This window comes from Callionymus lyra, chromosome 6 (assembly GCF_982586985.1).
Source record: "Callionymus lyra chromosome 6, fCalLyr1.hap1.1, whole genome shotgun sequence".
NCBI classification, from domain to species: Eukaryota; Metazoa; Chordata; class Actinopteri; order Syngnathiformes; family Callionymidae; genus Callionymus; species Callionymus lyra.
The window spans coordinates 18,748,233-18,769,162 of record NC_141823.1 but is presented as its reverse complement, the minus strand read 5'-3'; the positions used below and the strand labels follow the sequence as shown (position 1 = coordinate 18,769,162).

At 38.9% G+C, this 20,930-nt stretch overlaps 3 protein-coding genes across 4 annotated transcripts; 1 reads left to right on the top strand and 2 right to left on the bottom strand.

Moving 5' to 3' along the window:
- Positions 1 to 206: 206 nt before the first annotated feature.
- Positions 207 to 4,514, top strand: dcxr (dicarbonyl/L-xylulose reductase). Its single transcript, XM_087794042.1, has 8 exons — positions 207 to 435; positions 500 to 597; positions 1,935 to 2,089; positions 2,151 to 2,193; positions 2,262 to 2,361; positions 2,632 to 2,696; positions 3,078 to 3,195; positions 4,019 to 4,514. The coding sequence occupies exons 1-8, from the start codon at positions 384 to 386 to the stop codon at positions 4,120 to 4,122; spliced, it is 735 nt and encodes a 244-aa protein (XP_087650168.1). The 5' UTR covers positions 207 to 383; the 3' UTR covers positions 4,123 to 4,514.
- rac3b (Rac family small GTPase 3b) lies at positions 4,238 to 13,955 on the bottom strand. The gene is made up of 6 exons (XM_087794043.1): positions 13,668 to 13,955; positions 10,829 to 10,900; positions 8,947 to 9,064; positions 7,964 to 8,026; positions 7,285 to 7,444; positions 4,238 to 6,298 (listed from the first exon to the last, which is right to left on the bottom strand). Exons 1-6 carry the CDS (start codon positions 13,700 to 13,702, stop codon positions 6,168 to 6,170), a joined length of 579 nt encoding a protein of 192 aa, XP_087650169.1. The 5' UTR covers positions 13,703 to 13,955; the 3' UTR covers positions 4,238 to 6,167.
- A 123-nt stretch (positions 13,956 to 14,078) lies between these two features.
- lrrc45 (leucine rich repeat containing 45) lies at positions 14,079 to 20,885 on the bottom strand. 2 transcript variants are annotated; one of them, XM_087794039.1, is made up of 18 exons: positions 20,745 to 20,885; positions 20,062 to 20,380; positions 19,928 to 19,989; positions 19,794 to 19,864; positions 19,121 to 19,299; positions 18,928 to 19,056; positions 18,652 to 18,764; positions 17,696 to 17,754; positions 17,364 to 17,441; positions 17,005 to 17,140; positions 16,831 to 16,908; positions 16,650 to 16,761; positions 16,510 to 16,580; positions 16,349 to 16,441; positions 16,159 to 16,251; positions 15,098 to 15,271; positions 14,852 to 14,999; positions 14,079 to 14,756 (listed from the first exon to the last, which is right to left on the bottom strand). In XM_087794039.1, exons 2-18 carry the CDS (start codon positions 20,318 to 20,320, stop codon positions 14,557 to 14,559), a joined length of 2,055 nt encoding a protein of 684 aa, XP_087650165.1. In that variant the 5' UTR covers positions 20,321 to 20,380; positions 20,745 to 20,885; the 3' UTR covers positions 14,079 to 14,556. The 2 variants fall into 2 exon arrangements, with proteins under 2 accessions (XP_087650165.1, XP_087650166.1); XM_087794040.1 differs by having other exon boundaries at positions 20,749 to 20,875.
- Between the last annotated feature and the right edge of the window lie 45 nt (positions 20,886 to 20,930).

The window sequence follows — 20,930 nt, the reverse complement described above, 5'->3', positions numbered from 1 at the left end:
ATAGCGCTTTTGTGGCAGATTTATTTCTATGAAACACTTTAAAAACCGTGAAATTGTTTAACAATATAAACGCTAAAAAAAGTGTCATGTCATTGCGTTATCAAGTATTTGGCGGGCTTTCGTCACGTGACACGGACATTACTAGCTGTAAATATAATTTAAATATTTTCCCCGAGTATTTTTAGTAATAAACAACACTGTTATATTCGTTTTTAAAGCATGTTTACATCACATGCTCACGTTAATGTCTGAACATAGTGAGTTTATGATTGACCAGGAAGCAAAACACGTTTGAACTTTGCTGGAGGTTCATTCTTCTGACCAGAAGGAACTCTCACCTCCTTCCTGTGCTGCACTGGAACCGAAGCTTCTGAGCCTCAAACATGGACGTGTCTCTGGCGGGGAAACGAGCGCTGGTCACGGGAGCAGGGAAAGGCGAGTCCCGGGTGTTTTTCCGTGTGTGTTTGTGCGGGTCGTTCAATCTGGTCTGGTGTCGCAGGGATCGGCAGAGCAACAGTTCTGGCTCTGAGCAGGTCTGGAGCGAAAGTCACCGCAGTCACCAGAACACAAGCGGATCTGGACAGTCTGGTGCTGGAGGTACTGGAAACATACACCTATGTCGGAGTGTTATCGATAAACATTTACTAGAACATAATAAAAAACACCTTCTACTTAATGTAAGAACAAAATAAACGTTTTCATTTAGCGATTTAACGTTTGTTTTAACCCTTAAAATAAGTTCATTCAAACTACGAGTATACTTAATATGGCCAAAAAATGAAGTAATATACTTTCTTATTTTAATTTTACTTTTGAAATCCCTTAGCAAAAAGAAGTATATTAATTTCTTCTTTGAGTATACTTGTTTTTATACTCAAATCGAAGTTGTATACTTGAATATTACATTTGACATACTGTACTTCAAAATAGTACACTGGAGTATACATACTTTATGAAATGTACTTCAAGTACAGTGTACTATTTTTTTCTTTGGACAACTTTGTTTTTGTGGTGATCCAGATGAAAACGGCAAAGGATTATGGGAGAGAGTGACTTTTGGTGTTATTGTTAGGGACACAAATTTGCTTTGATGTATTACTCCCGTTATATATACTTGTTTTTATACTCAAATCGAAGTAGTATACTATTACATTTGACATACTGTACTTCAAAATAGTACACTGGAGTATATTTACTTGTATTCAAGTATACTTTATGAAATGTACTTCAAGTACAGTATACTAGTTTTAGTATACAGTATATATATATGTGTGTGTGTGATCATGTAGTGCTGGAGTACAGGATTATAGATAATACTATTCATGCTACTTTGCATTACATTTGTGTACCTTAAAGGCAATCTAATGGAGGCGTAGTGGTCAGAGTGTATTCTTGGGGAAACTTGAGGGTTGCTGGTTCAAGTTCAGTTAACATTTAGAGTCTGTTAGATGTGTTTTGTTTTACCAAAATACTCAAAAGTACTGAATATACCCAGTATATTGGTAGTATAGAGTATAGTTAACTATGAGTATACTTCTGTACTAAACTACTGTATATACTTGGAGTGTATACCTAATAGTAGCATAGTTAGCATATAATACTGTAAACTTGAAATGTTCTAATTTATTCCTAAAAAGTATCAAAAACTACAAGTACATATACCTTAGTATACTTGTTACTTAAGTATAATTGAGAAAAAGAACACCAAAAGTACCAATTTTCGTAAGGCAAGTGAAGAATGTTAAAATAAACCTGAATATGAATCCAGTATATTCTTTTTTCAAAGTAAAACACCAAAACATGAAGAGCTTTTATAATAATAAATAATATAATATTGTAATATAATTAAAATATATTTTTTTTACCATAATTAGCTAAAGCACTAGTTAAGTGTTTTGAAGTCAACAAATAATTAGACGACAAATCTCCTACAGTGTCCGTCCGTCACTCCTGTGTGTGTGGACCTGGCCGACTGGGACGCCACGGAGTCGTCCCTGCAGAACATCGGTCCCATCGACCTCCTGGTCAACAACGCAGGCAATGGAAGCCAGCAGCCATTCTTGGAGGTCACACCTGAGCAGTTCGACAGGTAAATATTTCATATTGTCGATAACGATGATGATGTACTGAGCGTGTCTTTAATCCTGCAGCGCCTTCAATGTGAACGTGAAGGCGGTGCTGCATGTCTCTCAGGTACACATGTTGAAAGAATAACTCACAGAACGTTCAGTTGTCACTCATGACGGTCCGCCTGTCCTTAGATTGTCGCTCGTGGGATGAGGTCGAGAAAATCCGGAGGCTCTATTGTTAATATTTCCAGCCAGGCGTCACAGCGTGCCCTCAGAGATCATTCCGTCTATTGTGAGTTTGACAGCGTTCTTGATCAATGTTCTCTTTAACCGGACCAGGACAAGATAAAAATACTTGCTCCTTACTTTTTTAGAAATGACTGTGATTTCATTTAAATATTGCACTTTTATTTTTTCTATATTTATTGTTTTATATTTGGTCTTCTATTTATATGTGTATTTAATGGATGCTTAAATATCAATTTCTCTCTCTGAGTTAAATAACTATCTCTCCTCATTACTATAGATTGAGTCTCATTATGACTGTTTTTAAATGTTAAAGGTGCCACAAAAGGAGCTCTGGACATGCTGTCCAAAGTGATGGCGTTAGAGCTGGGACCCCATCAGGTACCCCTCGATACAAAAACTTGAGTCTGGCTTCAGATGAATAGTCCTGATCTGTTTCTCGACAGAGACATCGCTGTCAAGCTTCTTACACATTTATTTAGGAATTAACAGCCATTATGTTTTTGATGTTTAATATTATTCGTTTTAGAAATGACCTTAACAACACAACACTGGTGCTTTTGATGTTTTAGAAGGATTATTAAAATCTAATCTCTCACAAGATTATGGTGTTTGAGCTTTGAAAAATTAAATTGCTATAAACATTTCTAAAATTGATTGATTTTGCTTTAGTGTATTCAAATGACATAACCAGAGGATTAAAAAAAAAAATCCATGTTGTCATGTTTAACATCTCTTTAATAGTCTCTATTGTTCTTGTAGATCCGAGTCAACTGCGTGAACCCCACTGTGGTTCTGACTGAAATGGGTCGCGTCGGCTGGAGTGACCCAGAAAAGGCAAAGACGATGCTGTCTCGTATCCCTCTTGGTCGCTTCGCTGGTAAGACGCGTCACAACCAGTGTATTTATTAAATCACGAAGCTTGGCTTCATCAAATGTAACATGATGCTCTTCACTGAAAGCTTTTGGAACCAAGTCAATCACACTTGAAAAGTTTACCTTTGCAAGACTTTTGCAAATGCATTAAATTATAATTTGTGTGCCTTGTTTTCCAACACTGAGAAACATCAGAATCTATATTAACTCTGGCTTTCATTTGTCAGTATTATATTATATTATATATTAATTAATTAAATTTAGTTTAACCTTACAGTCTTTCAAGACATTTGTTCGTAGTTTAAGCAGAACTATTAATTGGCCTGCAGGGTGCGCTGTGGAGGCCAAAATACCGTAAAAACCGACTGAAATAACGTATTTTTTATATTTATGGAAGTGTATCAGTGTCATCATAATTTTGAATTTAAAAATTCAAATAAGAAAACCTTGAATTTGTTTCTATGAAATGTTGAATTTGTTTTAAGCATTATATTGTTTTTTGTTTTGTTTTTTTTAATCAAATGTTATGCTTTATTTAAATGTATTTAATAATTTGTATATTAATATGTTCGATTTGTACTAACTAAATTAAAAAAATGTTATCTTTTTCAAAATGAATGTTTTTTTGTTTTTTTTACACCTAGTTAGATATTCTAATTCCAGTTATTAAATGCTATTGTCTATTTTTCTTTTATATCGTAGAAAATCAGTTTCTGAACGAATAACACTACAAAAGATGAAATATTTGTTCTGTGGTGTTTCAGGTATAAATAATGCACAATTTAATTTTAAATGTGTTTCTAATGTTTTCCCATCTGTTTGTGTAGAGGTTGACGAAGTGGTCAACACCATTTTATTCCTGCTGAGTGACAAGAGTTCAATGATCAATGGGGTCACCTTACCAGTGGATGGAGGCTTCCTGGCCAACTGAAACCAACCAGCAGGTCCAGATGAGTGACAGATTCACACCACGGCGGTGGAACACTCTAGTGCTGAACCAGAGCCAAGTGTGTGCGGTAATAAAAAAAGCAGGACATGAAGGAGAGTAGCTTACATATACATATTTGTATTTTTGTTTACAAAAAAATGAAATATTCCACCACAAGGACATGTAAAGTCGTTGAAAATAAGACGATTGGAACAAGTGTACAAGTATTTCTTACATTACATACATACATGGCCAACGCAGTTCATCACCTTTTTCCTAAGAATTACAGAAGGTCAAACAACTTCCATGCAATAGTAACAGAAATGTTTCCGCTGTCTTTTGCTAGCCAGGACCACACAATATTTACCACCCACAGTTCGCTATGGCAACCTAAAGAAAGAAAAGGGTGCATCTTGCCACGGGATGCAGCCCCGCGACCTCACAATGGAATCCATAAACAAAGATCGGCCCTTTTTTATTTTCATATGTTAGCAACACTTCTAACGCCGACATGAGTGACAAGACCTTTATTAAGACTTATTATAGAAGGACTTTTGAGCGCTAAATATCCAGGTACAAGTAGAGAGAAATAAAATGGTTCTTTTTTCTTTTTAAAGGATTATACAATGCATCACTATGTGCCATTAATTTTTTTTTTTTTTATCTACCTTATGTTGACAAAGTGTTGAAAAGTTATTTTACCGCAGGACGATACGAAACGGCTCCAAAACCTGACAATAGAAAACTTTGCTCTAAACATCACCGTCTGTTCTGCACTAAACTTTTTTCACCTGCATTAGTCTACATGCCAGTGACACACTCGCACACACAGTCGCGTCCCACAGAGGAAAAAGTCGAAATGGCAACAATGGGATCAAAGACGAGATTAAAAAAAACAAAAACAAAAATAACATGCAAAGCTCCAGGAGCCCTGGAGGTGGCGCTCAGGCAGCAAGGTTGTACAGCGTGTTTGGCGTGCTCCTTCAGTCACATGATCACAGTTCTCTGACCCAAAGACACTTCTTTTAATGACAGGTCAGTAACCAAGCTTATCGTTTTACCATGTTTTAATGAAGAAAAAAAAAAGAAGGAACAAATATTGAACATATTTTAGTCCGTACAGCCTCCCTCCTATAGGTGTCGCTATACTATGGTCACTGGCCTACCTAGCTAATCGTTACACAGTCCTAACAGTGCAGGAAAAATAGCGTTTACATCACTTTTATGATATTAAACTCTTCCTGTTCTTATATTTTACGTCACAATTCTTGGCAATTTGCACATTACTCTACATTTCCGAGTGTTTCCTCCGCTATTAGCTCTAACTTTATCTTACCATAGTAAAATACTATATTCGTTGGTTAGTCTTTTTACAGAGAGACGGAAGCTGACGAAAGGGGTCGGCTCAGAACGTCTTTTGAACGTTTGGTAATCCTTATTCTTATTGGTTATTTTCAGATTGGCGAGGGGGGGGGGGGCGGGGTCGAGGGTCGAGGACACACTTGACATGATCGTGTGCGGACTTGCATGCGTCCATGATGACCTTATGACACGAGACGTGCAACTTTTATTTTAAGAACCGACTCCAGAGATTTTTGCTTTCCAGTAATAGGAATGTTTAAGTGTTGGACAGTTGACTTCCTGCCGGCTCTGATCTAAGATTAGAATTTTGAAGAATAAAAAGCCCATCAACATAAAAAAAAAAGAAAAGATGACGCATTCACAGTTGACGTTCTATCCAGTCACCCCAGCATCTGATCAAGCACTACGGTGAAGGATGAGGAGGAGCTAACGTTTGAACAAGCCCTCGTAGCAACTTGGATGGTGTACAGTCAAAATACAACTCGGATCAAACAATCAGATTGAAGTATTGGTTTGTGTTGACCAATGACGCGTTGAAAAAACATGGATATAAACAAAGTCGTCTCAGCGGTGCACACACTCAACAAGCTAGTTTTCTCTCTCGAACTTCTCGGAGAAGTAGTGGTTTTTCATTTTTTGTTCATGGTGATGTGTTTTTTTTTTTTAAGTGTTTCCGGGACTCCGCTTCAGAAGATGGTGCATCTCTTGCCTCTCTTCTTGACCGGCGGAGGGCAGAGCACGGCGCGGATCGCCTCGTCGAAAACCGTTTTCAGGCCCCGCTGGGTCAGAGCCGAGCACTCCAGGTACTTGACGGCCCCTTGAACCACAAATATTTGACCCTCACTCGTCTGACGCTTCCACGGTACGTCAGTGCCATCGCAATATATTGACCGGTTGAACTGCAACTTTAACGGGTTCAACTTCGTTTTATTGAAATGCTTTGTTTAACTCTCGGGTCAAGGTGACCCGGAGACCTTAAAACAAACGTGTTTGAGGTATCCCTTGTGTTGTCTCTGGGTCAAGGTAAACATTTGTTTTCAGGCCTTCGTGTCACCCCGACCCTTAGATAACATAAGGGTTAAGGGTTGTTTATTTAAAATAATTCAATTTATCAATCATTTCTAGATTGAAAGGTTGAATTGAATTTAAAAGTTTGACTCAAAATTATTTTTTCACACATAGAGTTTGATATTCTAATTGCAATTATTCAAAAATAGGTTTTCAAAATATATATTTTTTAATTCATAGCCTTTAAAATTCTTGATTTATTATTTAATTATTAATCAGTTATTTTTGATTTTTTATAAAAAAATGCTGTATGTATTGGCTATTGGAAAAAAACAATTTCATAAAGTTTTACCTTACCTTACCTTACCTTACCTTAAATTCAATATACGCCAGTGCTTCTACGGCATCACACGGCCGTCTATGTGTTTTGTGATTGGCTTAAAATTCAACCAATTACGGCGGCACTATCATACCAACATTTTTTGTATTGAATTTAAAAGGCTATGAATAAGAAAATATGTAATTTTGAACATTTATTTGAATTAAAATATCAAACTCTATGTGTATTTTCTCTAAAATAATTTATTTTAATTCATTAAACAATATCAACCTTATATATTCAAAATAATAAATGTAATTATTCAAATTGAATGATGAAAAAAAATACATTTTTTAAACTAAATTGTAAAATGTAACCATTCCATATTGTGATGGCACTGACGCCCTTCATGCCATAGTTAAGTGTATAAATGCTAAATCATGAGTGAGACCCCCCTGCCCCCCCACAGTACTCACCGATCTCCCGGGCCATAGCCAGACCCTGTGGGTAGGTGATGGGAGACAACTTCTTGTCCCGCAGCCTCTCGATCGTGTCCTTGTCGTCTCGCAGATCCAGCTTCGTACCCACGAGGATGATGGGGGTGTTGGGGCAGTGGTGTCTGACCTCAGGGTACCACTGCGGCACCACACACACACACACACACACACGCAGGCACAAATGCAAAAGCGTGTCGATGAGAGGAGAGAGAGAGAAGGATTAGCTTCACGTCGTGACGGTGACACTTGTGAACACAGACAATCGTGGCCGTTATAAAGGACGTCCCTGAGGCGAACCTCTCACAGCATCACATGACGACCCGAGTCCTGTCGGGGGAAGAACTGCAGAGCGAGTCGCGGGCCTCGGAAAAACAAAAGTCGTGTGATTTCCACGCCGGAGCGGCAACACATGACGCTCATCAGACAGAAACCACACTAGGCCGGCGCTCTCGCTCTGCAGCGTCTCCTTCAGACCTCGACCCACAACCCGACCCCCGTCCGTCTCCAGGTTGGGGAAAAAAAGTGTGAGGTTCTGAGCCGAGGTCTGGACAGGCCCCGGTGCCGGGGGGACTCTGGAGCCAGGGGGAGCCATAGATGTGCCTCGTATGGTCAGACTCGGGACAATGGGAGGTGTCGGGCGGTCAGTCAGCGTACTGACCTTAGCTCGGACGTTCTCAAAGGAGGCCGGACTGACCAGGGAGAAGCATATCAAGAACACATCCTGGGAGAGAACCAAAGAGATCCACGGTTGAGAAGAAGAATGGCTTTGAGTGTGTCTGACTGTTCATGGACCTTTAAGAGCTTCTGACATTTGTCAGTACAGTAGTCTTAATAGTTAATAGTTTACTACTTAGACACAACAGATATTTTAATAAACGTTAGAGTAGATACATGATTAAATATACTCATAATTAAATGTTTCTATTTGTTTTTAATCACGAGAGGTTTTAATGCTAGGAGGCTTTACAGTTATCTCAAATAATGTTTCTGGTCACATGACAAAATCATGTGACACGTGTATGGAAGTAAATCAGAGCCATCACAATATTGTGTATTGTAGCCACTGTTGTACTAACATTTTTATAGTCAATTTAAAAGGATAAGAATGAAAAAATAAATGTAGAACATTATTTTTGAGTTGGAATACTAAACTATATCTGTAATATTTTTTTAAATTCAATTATTCAATGCATACAATTGCATGTTTAAAAAACAGTTTATTCCAACATTAAAAATGTAAAATTGAAGCATTCATTTCTTATGGAAGTGAAGTGTTTCCATTCTCTTCCAGTTGTATTTGAAACTGATTTTTCCAAGCCTTGTGACTGTCAGAGCTTTTTATTTGCTGACTTCGGAGTTGACTCCAAATGTCAATAAGTCAGGATTAATATGGATTTATTATCTCGTGTTACATCTGAGGAACAGCATCATTCAACTAAAGTTGAACCTAAACTAGTTTAACTAGTTTGAAGTAAGAAGTCATCCTTCTGTCCCTCAAACAACATGTTAACTAATAAGTGAAACACTGTGTCATAGATTTAAGAAAACTTGAGTCCAGCTACAGCTCTAGTCTTGATTGAATTGTTACTGTGACATGGTGTAGTCGTGTGTGTGTGTCGTTGTGAGAAGGCGTTAGAGTACCGTCTGTGGGTAAGACAGTGGTCTGAGCCTGTCGTAGTCTTCCTGTCCAGCTGTATCCCAGAGGCCCAGATTGACCGGTTTGCCATCGACCATGACATTTGCAGAGTAGTTGTCGAAGCTGCGGAGAATCAAGCATTGATACTGGTTTAAAATGTGACACAACTTTTCTCGTGCAGCTAGTTACTGGAACATTGACGAGGGGATTCTAGTGCTGGCGGACTTTTTTTTTTTTTTAATGGGTCATTTCATACGGTGCTGAACGGTTGCTCTTATATTTACTGTATACGAGGAGAGACACGCTGGCACCACTTGTGTTTCATTAGCATTTCGCCACAGAGGCAGCTTTGTTCCGTGGGACTGAGAGGAGCTCCATCAGGGGGCGGAGCTACCGGCGACACAATTCTCCTCTTGGCCAACATCTTGGCTCCTGCTCTGCCCACCCGACTGAAGAGGAACAAATCCTGTATTTACTGCCTCGCTGGGAGAGTTTCTCCCTTTTGTCCAGCCCACGTACCAACGGTGGGTCGCGTCGGACCCACTGCTACTTCAACAAGTGTGTATGAGAAAATGCTGCGAACGAGAAAAGCCAGTGATCCGAAGATTTCAGTAATTAAGTGAAGCTTTTTTTTCCCCATTAAGACGTCAGGGTCGGTAACCTCGGAGCGACATTAAGCTTCCAATCCACTTGAGGAGTGAGATTTTAATCAAAACATTTTTTTTAATTTAGCCACAAATCTGTAGTCGGTCAATAGTGGCTGACAAGTGACATTTTAAAAGCTCAGAGAAATCCATGCGTTTGTGTCTTGTCGTTTAGACTATTGAAACAGTTTATTTTCGTGTCTAAACAAGAAGGATCTGTCTCGCCTGCCGTTCATACAAAACTCTGCAGCGAGAATTCTGAGTGGCTCTAGTAGAAGAACTCACATTTCTCCGATCCTTAAAACACTGGCTTCAAGTTTATTTTAGGATCCATTTTAAAATTCTGGTTCTTACTTTCAGATCTATTCATTGTCAGGCTCCTCCTTACATCAGTGATCTGATCCAGCCTTACACCCCAGCTCGGGCTCTGAGGTCTGTGGATCAGAATCTACTAAAGGTTCCACAAACACGGTTCAGGACCATAGGAGAGAAATCCTTCCAGGCTGTTGCTCCTAAGCTTTGGAACGATCTTATAGGGGTGCGATACACCGATATACGTATATATAATATATGTTTCATGTAACTGTATAGATACTTAACAGCACTGTTATTATCAGGCTTTCAAATCATATTTTATTTTAGTTATAGTTATAATATCGTTTATATTTCAAAGGTATAATTTCAAGTGTGTAAAATATTTTTTTCAATGCAAATATTTACAGTGTTTGTTCATTTTGGTGTTGTTATTAATCTTACGACAGTAAGGTGGCAGCAATCATAACGTCCTCCTCAGCTAAAGGAACGATGAGATCCCAGTGATGACTGAGGACGAGAGGATACAGTCGAATCCAGCAGCTTATAAAGCTGACATTTGGAAATATTTAGGCTTTCAGTTCTATTCATTTAACCAAAAGAGAGTGGAATAGTCGCTTATATTCATTGTCCCCTGATATGGTTCCAAAGATAACGACCAGTAAAGGTGAGGGTTTGGTGAAGAGATATTCAGATAAATTAAGCTTTTAAGATTGAAGATAGAATCTGACTCATAGCTCCTGATAAAGACAGTTTGGTGAATCTCTTTGTTGAGGGAGGTGAAGAAAAGATATCTGACACTCTAAAAATAAGGTGTAAGACTGATCACGAGAGATGTCGTCAGCTGACATCTTCACGTTTCCTTCGACGCTGTGTTACTCTCGCGTGGTTACCCTAGAACAGTACTATCATCTGATGTATGTTTACTCACACAGTGGGGATGTATTCCCCGGGGAAGGCATTGGTGGTGTAGCTGATCAGCAGACAGGTCTTACCCACAGCCCTGAGAAAAAGAGACGCAGAGGTTAGACTTTGGTTCAAGAGTACGAAGCCGACACGGGTGCTAGCTCTCTGCAACAGAATGCCACAGACACTGGCCTACATTCAGCGATGCCCGCAGGACAAAGTAGCCCCTGATATATTCGGCCCCTCCCACAAACACACATCTCCGCTCCACATGCACAATATGAGCAGTTGTGGCATGAAGTCGGGGAAACAATCGCGAGTGTTTCGAGGGAGAGACAATGTCAATATGTGTGGTGGAGCTGCGAGAGCACAGCACTGGGGATCTGGGTCAGTGGGTTTTTTTTTAAGGGGGCGAGTGACCCGTCGGAACATCTCGGCGTGTTTACGAGTTTCAACAATTAAAAGTACACGCCGACATCCCTGTGGCTGTCTCGGCTCCGAGAGGGGTTACACGGTGGAATGTACTCCACAAACACTTGACTTTATTTGTGAAAGTACACACTGCAAACACCCACGGTGTAACCATGATCTTAGACGTGCACATGTGACAGATGAAGGCTGCACAAACCGTGAGATCATGAAGCAAAAAAGTATACTTAACCTTAATTTGATCAGGTATACTTGAGTATAGATATACATTAGTGTATTCATTTGTAGTGTAGTATGTCATAATTAAACTTGTAGTGTAGTATGTCATAATTAAACTTCATTTTTACTCATAGTACACTTGGATGTACTACGTTTTGATGAGGGTAAAGGTAAACTACTACTAAACTAAGTATACTACTACTATTCTAAAACAAGTATAATCATAGTACACTTGTTATATACTTCTTTTGCTATAGGATGTCAAAGGTAAACTACAAGTATACTACTACCATTTTAAAACAAGTATAACCATAGTACACTTGTAATATACTTTTTTTTGCTAAAGGATTTCAAATGTAAACTTCAAGTATAAGTAAGTAAGTAAGTCATTTTTATTTATATAGCGCTTTTCCAGACCAGGGTCACAAAGCGCTACCATTTTAAAACAAGTATAACCATAGTACACTTGTATTGTACTTTTTTTGCTAAAGGATTTCAGATGTAAATTTTAAGTATACTACTACCATTTTAAAACAAGTGTAATCATAGTACACTTGTATTATACTTTGTTTGCTATAGAATGCCAAAGGTAAACTTCAAGTATACTACACTTTTAAAACAAGTATAATCATAGTACACTTGTAATATACTTATTTTGCTATTTAAAAGACAAACTTCAAGTATACAACTTAAATTTTAGTAATAAACGGGTATAATCATAGTATACTAGAATATACTCCTTTTTGCAAACCGATTTCAAAAGTAAACTTTGAGTATCCTACTTTCATTTAAGTATGAAATAAGTATACTTTTTGTACACTTACATTTACTACTTTTTGCTCATTTAAAAAGGAAACTTTAGGTATCCTTCTCAGTTTCAGTATTAAATGAGTATATGCATCGTAAACTTCATATATACTAGTTTTTGCTAAGGGATGTCGAAGGTAAACTTCAAGTCTTCCACATTAATTTGAAGTATAAAATAAGTATACCCATAGTACACTTAGATATACTTCTTTTTGCTAAGGGATTTCAAAAGTAAGTAGTCATTTTAAATATACCACTACCATTTTATGTATAAAACCAGTATAATCACGGTTCAAGGGATTTAAACAGTACACTTCAAGTATTCCACTTTAATTTAAGTATAAAATATTTATGCTCATAGTACACTGGATTTGGCTAAGGACAGTTAAATAAAAACTACAAAATGAACTTTAAATATACCACTACCATTTTAGTATAAAACCAGTATAATCATATTAAACTTGTAATATACTTCTTTTGCTAAGGGATTTCAACGCTAAACTTCAAGTATTCCACTTTAATTTAAGTATAAAAACCAGTATAATCATATTACACTTGTAATATACTTCTTTTGCTAAGGGATTTTAACAGTAAACTTAAAGTATTCCACTTTAATTTAAGTATAAAACCAGTATAATCATATTACACTTGTCATATACTTCTTTTGCTAAGGGATTTCAATGGTAAACTTCAAGTATTCCAATTTAATTTAAGTATAAAACCAGTATAATCATATTACACTTGTAATATACTTATTTTTTGCTAAGGGTAACGGTAAATTCCACTTTAATTTAAGTATAAAACAAGAATGCTCACAGTACACTGGATTTTGCTGAGGGTGGTTAGATAATCCGAACAGAATGAAATAACAAGGTGAGGGAGATGATGACAGAAAGCGAGTGGGTGGGTCACAACAAATATTAAAGGATGATGGTAAGGTGGGTGTTTATGCACCACGTTATGAAAGAAAAATAAACCGGTGTGTTGTTCTCTACACAAGCCACAGATCAAAGCGTTTAGAATCTAGATCTTAAAGTCAGATCGTATGGAAGATAAGATTGAAGAGGAAGAAACGGGCCAGTAGGGCCTGGTCACCAGCAGCAGGGCCACATTCCTCAGCCTGCATCAGCACTTCAGTCTAGTGGCCTACAAGGGTGTGTGTGTGGGGGGGGGGGGGCTCCCAGACCCCCGCTTACTACAAGACCGAGAACCGGGATCGGAGGCATCGAACCGAAGCAGAAACACTCCACGAGCACCAAACAAAAGCAGGGAGATCGTCGAGCCCCAACCCTGTTTTCTAGCATCCTCCCCATCCCTCCATCCCTCCATCCCTGCGCCGAACAACAGGCTCGTGCGGGGCAGAGGGAGAAAAAAAAACCGCGGCGTCAAGGGAACAAAGAGGGTCTCACCCGTCGCCCACCACCACACACTTGATCGCTTGCATTTGTGCGGCGGGTCGTCAAGAGCTTCGCGGATCCGTCGGTGGTCGGTAGAGCAGCGGCGTCGGAGGAGAGACACGGCCCGGTCCGCTCGGAGATGGAGCTGCAGTGAAAGGACGAGGGCGAGGGAAGACGAGCGGCTCCGGAGAAAGCCGAGCGTAGTTAAAGGGACAGTAGCGTCGATGCGAGTCACTGACGCCGCGAGTTCATGTTTCTTTTTGGGGACGAAAGTGTTTGGAGAGAAAAGATGGCAGTGACTAGATATATTTGATCTGAGGACTTTTTTTTGTTGCCACAGAGAATATTTTTTACCCACGAAGCAAAGCGCTTTGGTAATAAAGCAAGTGGACCGTATGACGTAATAGTAAACAGCAATGGGCGTGGTCACACCCAGCTTTCTTACGTTGTGTGAAAACAAAACGCTTTAATCTACACTATAATGAAAAGATTGATCATAAAAAACCCATTTATTTATGATTTAAAATATAAATACTGTCCATGCAGTGTCAACTTGTGCTTCAGTTGAGGTTTATCAGTAGTTTGTTCATGAATAATAATGAAAAAGTACAATTATATCTTGTAGAAACAATTTTATACAACAGCTTTAAATATAAGAAAACACTTCTTCATTGCTACATAAAAGCGAGATTTTAAAAAACTGTAAAAATAAGTCCATTTGGCTTGAAGCACATTATTAATGGAACCAGGTGTTGGTGTTGGTCAACAATGACATGGAACAAATCACTATTAAACTCGTTAAAAACCTATATTTACAAACACCATAAATAAAAATCATCATCAGCTATCTTGTCCTGGATCGTTGTCGCGGCGACTCGGACGGCTTTGAGACCCCGAGGCGTCACTTCCTGGGGCTGCCGTGGCTGGCCAGAGGTGAGCCCTGCACATAGGCGAGGATGGCGTTCTGCAGACAGGTGGCTCTGTGAGCCTCGTCCTCCCTCATCCTCTCCATCTCCGCCTCCCTCAGCCTCAGCTTCTCTTTACAGGACGCCAGCTCGCTCTCTTTGTCGAGGAGCGCCTCCCGGTGGTTGCTACTCGAAACTGCAAGAGAACAGAAGAATTTAACAGATGATTTGAACTTAATAAAAAAAAAATGGATGAAGCTCATGATACACAACATGATAAAGGACAGTGACCTTTCATTTCCCTCTCAAGAGCAGCGATCTTCTCCTTCAGTCCTGCTTGTGAAGTCCTCTCAGCCTGCAGGTGACCGATCTGCTCCTGCAGCTCCACTTTGACCTTGCTGACCTCAGCGACCCGCTCCTGGTCTTTGCCCAGCACCTCCTGGAAGACACCAGCGATGAAGGGAAAAAGATGTCACGGATCTTCAAGCAGCCGTTTCCGTCCCCCTCGTGTCACACGGTTCAAATCGGGCGACTGACCCTCTGGAGCTCCTCCGTTCTTCTCTGCAGGCCACTGGTCTCCACGGTCAGCTGAGCGTTCTTGGCCTGGAGCTCAGAGATGGTGTGTTTCTGCTGAGAGCAGTGGAGCTGCACCTCCTGGAGAGAACCACGGGCGGAGCGAAGCTTCTCCTCCAGGGACGACATGTTCTCCTGCTGCTCGGGTCAGAAACCAAAAGTGTATTGTTGTAAAAAAACACATTTATAGAAGAAATTATAATAATTTTCAAGTACTTTACATCCATGTGGGCTTCTGCCAATACCAACAGGAGTGACATCACTAAACATTTGGCTTCTTATTTCCAAACATAACTATGAATCATATATGACTGGACTTCCTTTTAAATGATAAAAAAGTACTCTCCTCTCTTTCTCTGTCTGACCCAAGACTCACTAATAACTGTAGGGTTGCTACAGCTTAAGTTAAATAAGAAAGATTTAACTTTTTTTTAACTCAACAATCGACGAAATCTAAAAATCTAAATTATTGATTTGTTTAAAAACAACTTTTAATAAATGTGAGTAAGTGTAATTCAAAATACACCGTGGCTCGTACCACTTTCAGCCATGAGAGAAATGTTGGTTAAACAGTCAATTCTCATGGAAATTAGAACTCCTTATGTAGAGCAAAAGTGTCTTCCAAAAGTTTCTTCATGAACAGAGTAGTGCATCTTCTGTGAGAGTCCAGGGCTGCCCCCACTTTAATATTTTGTAAGTTCCACTATTGTGATGAAATCTTTAATTTTTCTGACTATCAAAATGGATAAATAAACATAACTAGATATTTTGAAATTTTAAACCAAGATAAACATGTTACTTATCCTGTGTTTTTGACTTTAGAACATTTGATTTAAGATAATTTAATGCCAATTAATGCTTTATTTTTCATGAATTTGTTGCCTTTCTAGACTTTTAAAGGATCTGCTTTAACCCTGAACTAGAAATAAGAATATTTCAGATGGACTGACATGCAAATATCAACATCACTGAACTTCAAACACGCTAAATCGATGATACATTGAAGGCCAAACATGCATTTTCACCTCCTCCAGACGCATCTGTGTGCGTAGTCGGGTCAGGTCCTCCTCCGCCTGAGCTCGCTCCGTCACACACGCGGCTCTAGCTTTGCTCAGCTCCTGAAACACAGGTCCAGCAATGATGCGTTCAAGTGCGACACGTAAAACTAGATCATCAGGAGGATCCAAAATCTTGTCGTGTGTTGTGATCTCTGACCTCCTCCAGGTGTATCCGCTGGGCCTCCAGTTTAAGGATGCGTTCCTGGAAGGTTCTTTCACTTTCTTCCAGATGTTTGTTGACATGTTCCACCTGTGAAACATCTGGAGTTCACATCAAACCGCTTCATTAAAAGAACAGTCCAGATTTTTAAAAAAGACCTCTTTCTGTAGTAGAGTCCTCATCTCCTCCAGAGCCTGTTTGGATCTCTGCTTCTCTAGATCCAGTCGGTCTGTGGAGAAGGAGGAGGATCAGCAGGTGCAGAGTTCCATCTCGTGCGAGTCCGAGAGAGCATTCTAACCTTCAGCCTGTGCCAGACGCAGCTTGAGCTCAGCGCTGCTGTTGGTCAGTTCCTGCTTCAGCTCGAACACCTGCTGCTGACTGGACTTGCACCGGCGCTCCGTCTCCTCCGCCTGACCCGGGTCACAACCACCATCAACACCTTCTTGAGTTCAGACACACTTCACCGACACGAACTCTACCTTGTTCCTGAGCTGAGAGTTGGTCTCCGTCAAGTTCTGGATCTCTCTGTGAAGCTTTTCATCTCGAGCAAAGCTGTTCTAGAGAGTCAAAGATAGTGGTGTCAGGTCCAAACTGTTCTTCCTGTACAGGCTCAACAGAAATGTTTGACCCCGAGAACTCATCGTGCAGAATACCTCCTTCAATATTTTCTTTTCTGCGTTCCACCTTTCTCTCTCTTCCTCTCTGACAGCATTCGACTGTGTCACCATGTCGGCCAGGTTCTGGTTCTTCTGCTCGGAGAGAGCGAGCGCCGCGTCCATCATCTGCACTCTAGGAATAGATATACAACTCACATCAACTGGAAAAAATGAAGTAAGAAAAAAAAGAGATAAATACCCTTTAAAGATAAAAATAACAGAATTTAGAAATATCTTCCATATTTCTTACTTGAAATAAATGCTCCATTATATGAAAGGTTTATATCCCAATTATGGTTGAACTGTACATGAGTCCAAAAACCAACAGATATCAATTAAAAAAACAAAAAGCTTACTTAGCCGTTAAAGACTTAACAGCAGACTTTTTCTCGTTCAGAGCTTCGTGAAGTTGACCGATCTGGAAGGAAGTTGACCTGATGAAGAAGAAGACAGATCAGGTTTACTGAGGGCATTGAAATGATAACATTAGTTATTATGATCAGAGACTGTTTCTAGAGATAATGTATGAATCTGTACCAACTGACAAACGCTTGAGTCGGATCAAGAAAATAAAAATTGTATTTGTGTTGATGAGTTTTACTTAATGACAATCATTAGATAATGTTTATTAAAAACTAAAAATGGCGTAAGATGATTTTAACGATTAAGTGACACATATTTGTCTCACCTGTTGGAACTTCCCATGTCTTCCCTCTGCCTGTCAATGGTTTGCGTTAAGCTTTGCATCTGCAACAGTTAATGATCAAGAGAAGGAATCAAGCTTTTTCAATGGGTTACAAAAGTGTGAATTACAGTTAGAGAAAAACAATTATGAAAAATCTAACCAACGTAAGCCAAACATAATTAAACTTCTTTCAGAATGAAGATCTGTTTTTTTTAAAAAGGTACAAAAGGTATTTCTTAACAAGTATATGGAAGAGAAAGTGTGATAACTGAGGATGATGAGGGATCAACCTATAAATATATATATTGCAATTTACTCATTAACTTACTTAGGTATATTAAATATATATTATATTAAATATGCATTTATATACATTATGTATTTATATGGGAATCGGCTTAATATGCATATATATTATACTATATCATGTACATCATGTTTTGTTTTATATCAGAATCAATTTTATAAAGATATTTATGTAGAATGTTTATTTTTATAATGATATGTCTAGATATTTATGTAGTAAAGTGGTCATTCGCTATAACGCGGTTCATCTATCGCAGCCTCACTGTTACACAGATTTTTTTTGTGTAATGTTAACTGTTTAAATACATTTGCAAGTGTTTAAATATGAGAGAACTGTGAGAAAATGTTAATATCGGTCTGAGAATAGTGTATAAAAGCGGGTGGTCAGGGGTTTTAAAGCCTTAAAACATGTATAATAATTGTAAAAAATAAAGCTGATAACTTTGTGGATTTCGTTATTCTTAGAACGTATCCCCCGCGATAAACGAGGGACCACTGTATATAAATGTCATTTATTGATTTGCGTTTTTATATTATACATTTATTTAGACCTATGTGTGTCAATATTTGCCAATGTCTAGCTTTAAACAGAAGAATATTAAAAAGGAAATTCTTAAGAAGTTCATTCATTCATTGTTCAAAATCAATGTTACCTGTCGATCTTTATCCTGCTTTAGATTCTCAATCTCTGTGCTCAGAACCCGAGTCTTGTTTTGACTCTGCCTGGTTGTAACACGTCTGTCAGAGTTGCGTCCTGTTGTCTGCTCTGATGAAAGAAACAGAGAATAATTCTTACGTCTGCTCAGCTCTTAAAGACATGGTAGGCTTCACTCAAACACGACAAATAACACAACAACTTCCTAAAGTATATTATCGACTTATTATCATATTAAGTATATCATAAGTAGAGTAAAGTATCCTAAACCTACCAATAGCTTTGAGCGTGTCACTTGGAATATTGTTTCCAGCTAACTCCAGCTGCAGGATTGTGGTGTTCTTCTGCACGGCCTCCAGGAGAGTCCGTCCACCCAGAAGACCGATGTTGTTCCACCTCAGATCTGATCATTCAACATTTGAACCTTCCAATAATCATTTGTACATTTTCTGATCGTGGTGACTCACCCAGAACCTCCAGGCAGCAGTTTCTTCTCAGCGCTCTGGCGAGTTCTGCGGCTCCATTGTGGTTGATCTGGTTGTTGCGCAGGTCCAGGTGTTTGAGTCCCGTGTTGGAAGACAAACCGTCACAGAGGAGAGAGAAGGAGTCCGGCCAGACTCCGAGAGCGTTCCACTCCAGCACCATCCTGCAGCGTTCACACATGACACTCAGTTCTCCTCATTGTTCATTGAATGTGATTGGATGACAAAAGATTCTTCAACTCGACAAGCATTAAAAAAATCTTAAAATGGTTTCTAAATTACATCACACAAACAAATACAAAGACCCAAAATTGTTCAGTTAATTTTAAATATAGTCGCTTATACTGAATGAACAAACATGATTAAGACTTTTTTTTTCATTTGTAGTATTTCTGTGCCATCCAAACTGCTCAAATGTTATGAATTCAGAAACAATTAAATGTTTCTGTACTGTTTTTATCTCATTTTAAATAACAAATAAAATGTAAATACTACAGGAAGAAAGTGAAATTAAAGAGTTGCCACTGTTTGACTTTAATAATGGTCTTTGCTTAAGGAAATATAATTTGTTCAGTGTAGAAGTTACTGTCCGTCACAACTATGGATGACAAGTAAAACAACTGGATTAACCCACTTGATATTCGAATAAAACTCTCACCTCTGAAGAGTCTTATTGTGAGACAATAACTTCCCCAACACTTCACCGCCTGTGGACTTCAGGTTGTTACCCTGTGGAAAAAACATGTTGTTGATCAAATTGAATATTAAATACACTCTTTAAGTTGCACTAACCTTTAGATCCAAGACTTTAACAGATAGATCGTCGAACAGACCCGTTAATAATGCTTCAGCTCCTACGAGACACGTCAGTCAAATTATAACAGTTTTAACACTTTTATTCAATTATTGTTATAAATGTCTCGTACCTTCTTCACTGAGCATGCAGTCGTTCAGTCTGATCTCTGCGAACAGTGAGTGGTCCTGGAGAGTGCGGGCGAGGACCGAGCATGTGTCATTGGAGAGATTCTGTCCACTCAGGTCCAGACACGAGTCCAGGGAAGCCCGGCTCCCCTGAAGCTTGACCAGCACGCTCTCCTGCGGGTCCAGCTCTGCCTCTTTACACCGGAACAAGTAAGTCTGCCTCAGATCTTCCATCATCATGGGTCTCTTGTTTACATCCAACATGCGCACAACTGATGTCACTCACTCCCTCTCATAGAACGCAGGCATGGTTTTCTCAAAATGCTTGATGGAAAAAAAAAAACAGATTGAGAAGAAAATAACTAAACTATCTAAACTAATAAGACTAAACTGTCCACATGATAATATTTTTGCCGGTTGCAAGAATTAATGCAGTGAAAGAAGTTTATTTTCTTTCTCTTAACGAGATATTTATAAACAAAACTATTAAAATATAAACTTGCAAATAAAATAATATGTAAATGAAGATGTTTGCAAAAGAGGAAATACAGGTTTATTAGGAATAGCTATTTTAATTTTGTAGCATTCATTGAAAACGAGCTAGCTTTAACGACCTTTTGTAAAACATAAACATATTAAAGTAAAGCTGTTGTGACGAAAAGTGATAAAAGCATTTAATTCCACTTACGCACAGAGAGCCAACGAAGCGACCGACTTCAAATAAAGCAAGAATCCCTTTTCCCCCAGTATTATTGAATTGATATAAGTTAGAAAATCAATATAATACAGTTGTATACAAACAACAAAACTGAACTCCGCGGCTTCTTCTTCTACGAATTGGTTGGCGGATTTACACGCACAGCGCCATCTTGTG

Bases quoted from the DNA above. Each gene is read 5' to 3' on its own strand.
- dcxr (XM_087794042.1), top strand. From the start codon at position 384: ATGGACGTGTCTCTGGCGGGGAAACGAGCGCTGGTCACGGGAGCAGGG. The intron at 436-499 runs GCGAGTCCCGGG...CTGGTGTCGCAG, and splicing joins GGTCACGGGAGCAGGGAAAG to GGATCGGCAGAGCAACAGTT. The intron at 2,697-3,077 runs GTACCCCTCGAT...TTGTTCTTGTAG, and splicing joins TAGAGCTGGGACCCCATCAG to ATCCGAGTCAACTGCGTGAA.
- lrrc45 (XM_087794039.1), bottom strand. From the start codon at position 20,320: ATGTTGGATGTAAACAAGAGACCCATGATGATGGAAGATCTGAGGCAG. The intron at 19,300-19,793 runs GTGAGAGTTTTA...TGAACGCTGCAG, and splicing joins CACAATAAGACTCTTCAGAG to GATGGTGCTGGAGTGGAACG. The intron at 14,757-14,851 runs GTCACTGTCCTT...GTTCTCTTGCAG, and splicing joins TCTTGAGAGGGAAATGAAAG to TTTCGAGTAGCAACCACCGG.
- rac3b (XM_087794043.1), bottom strand. From the start codon at position 13,702: ATGCAAGCGATCAAGTGTGTGGTGGTGGGCGACGG. The intron at 9,065-10,828 runs GTGAGTAAACAT...GATTCTCCGCAG, and splicing joins GGGGAATACATCCCCACTGT to CTTCGACAACTACTCTGCAA. The intron at 8,027-8,946 runs GTACTCTAACGC...GTTCTCTCCCAG, and splicing joins CACTGTCTTACCCACAGACG to GATGTGTTCTTGATATGCTT.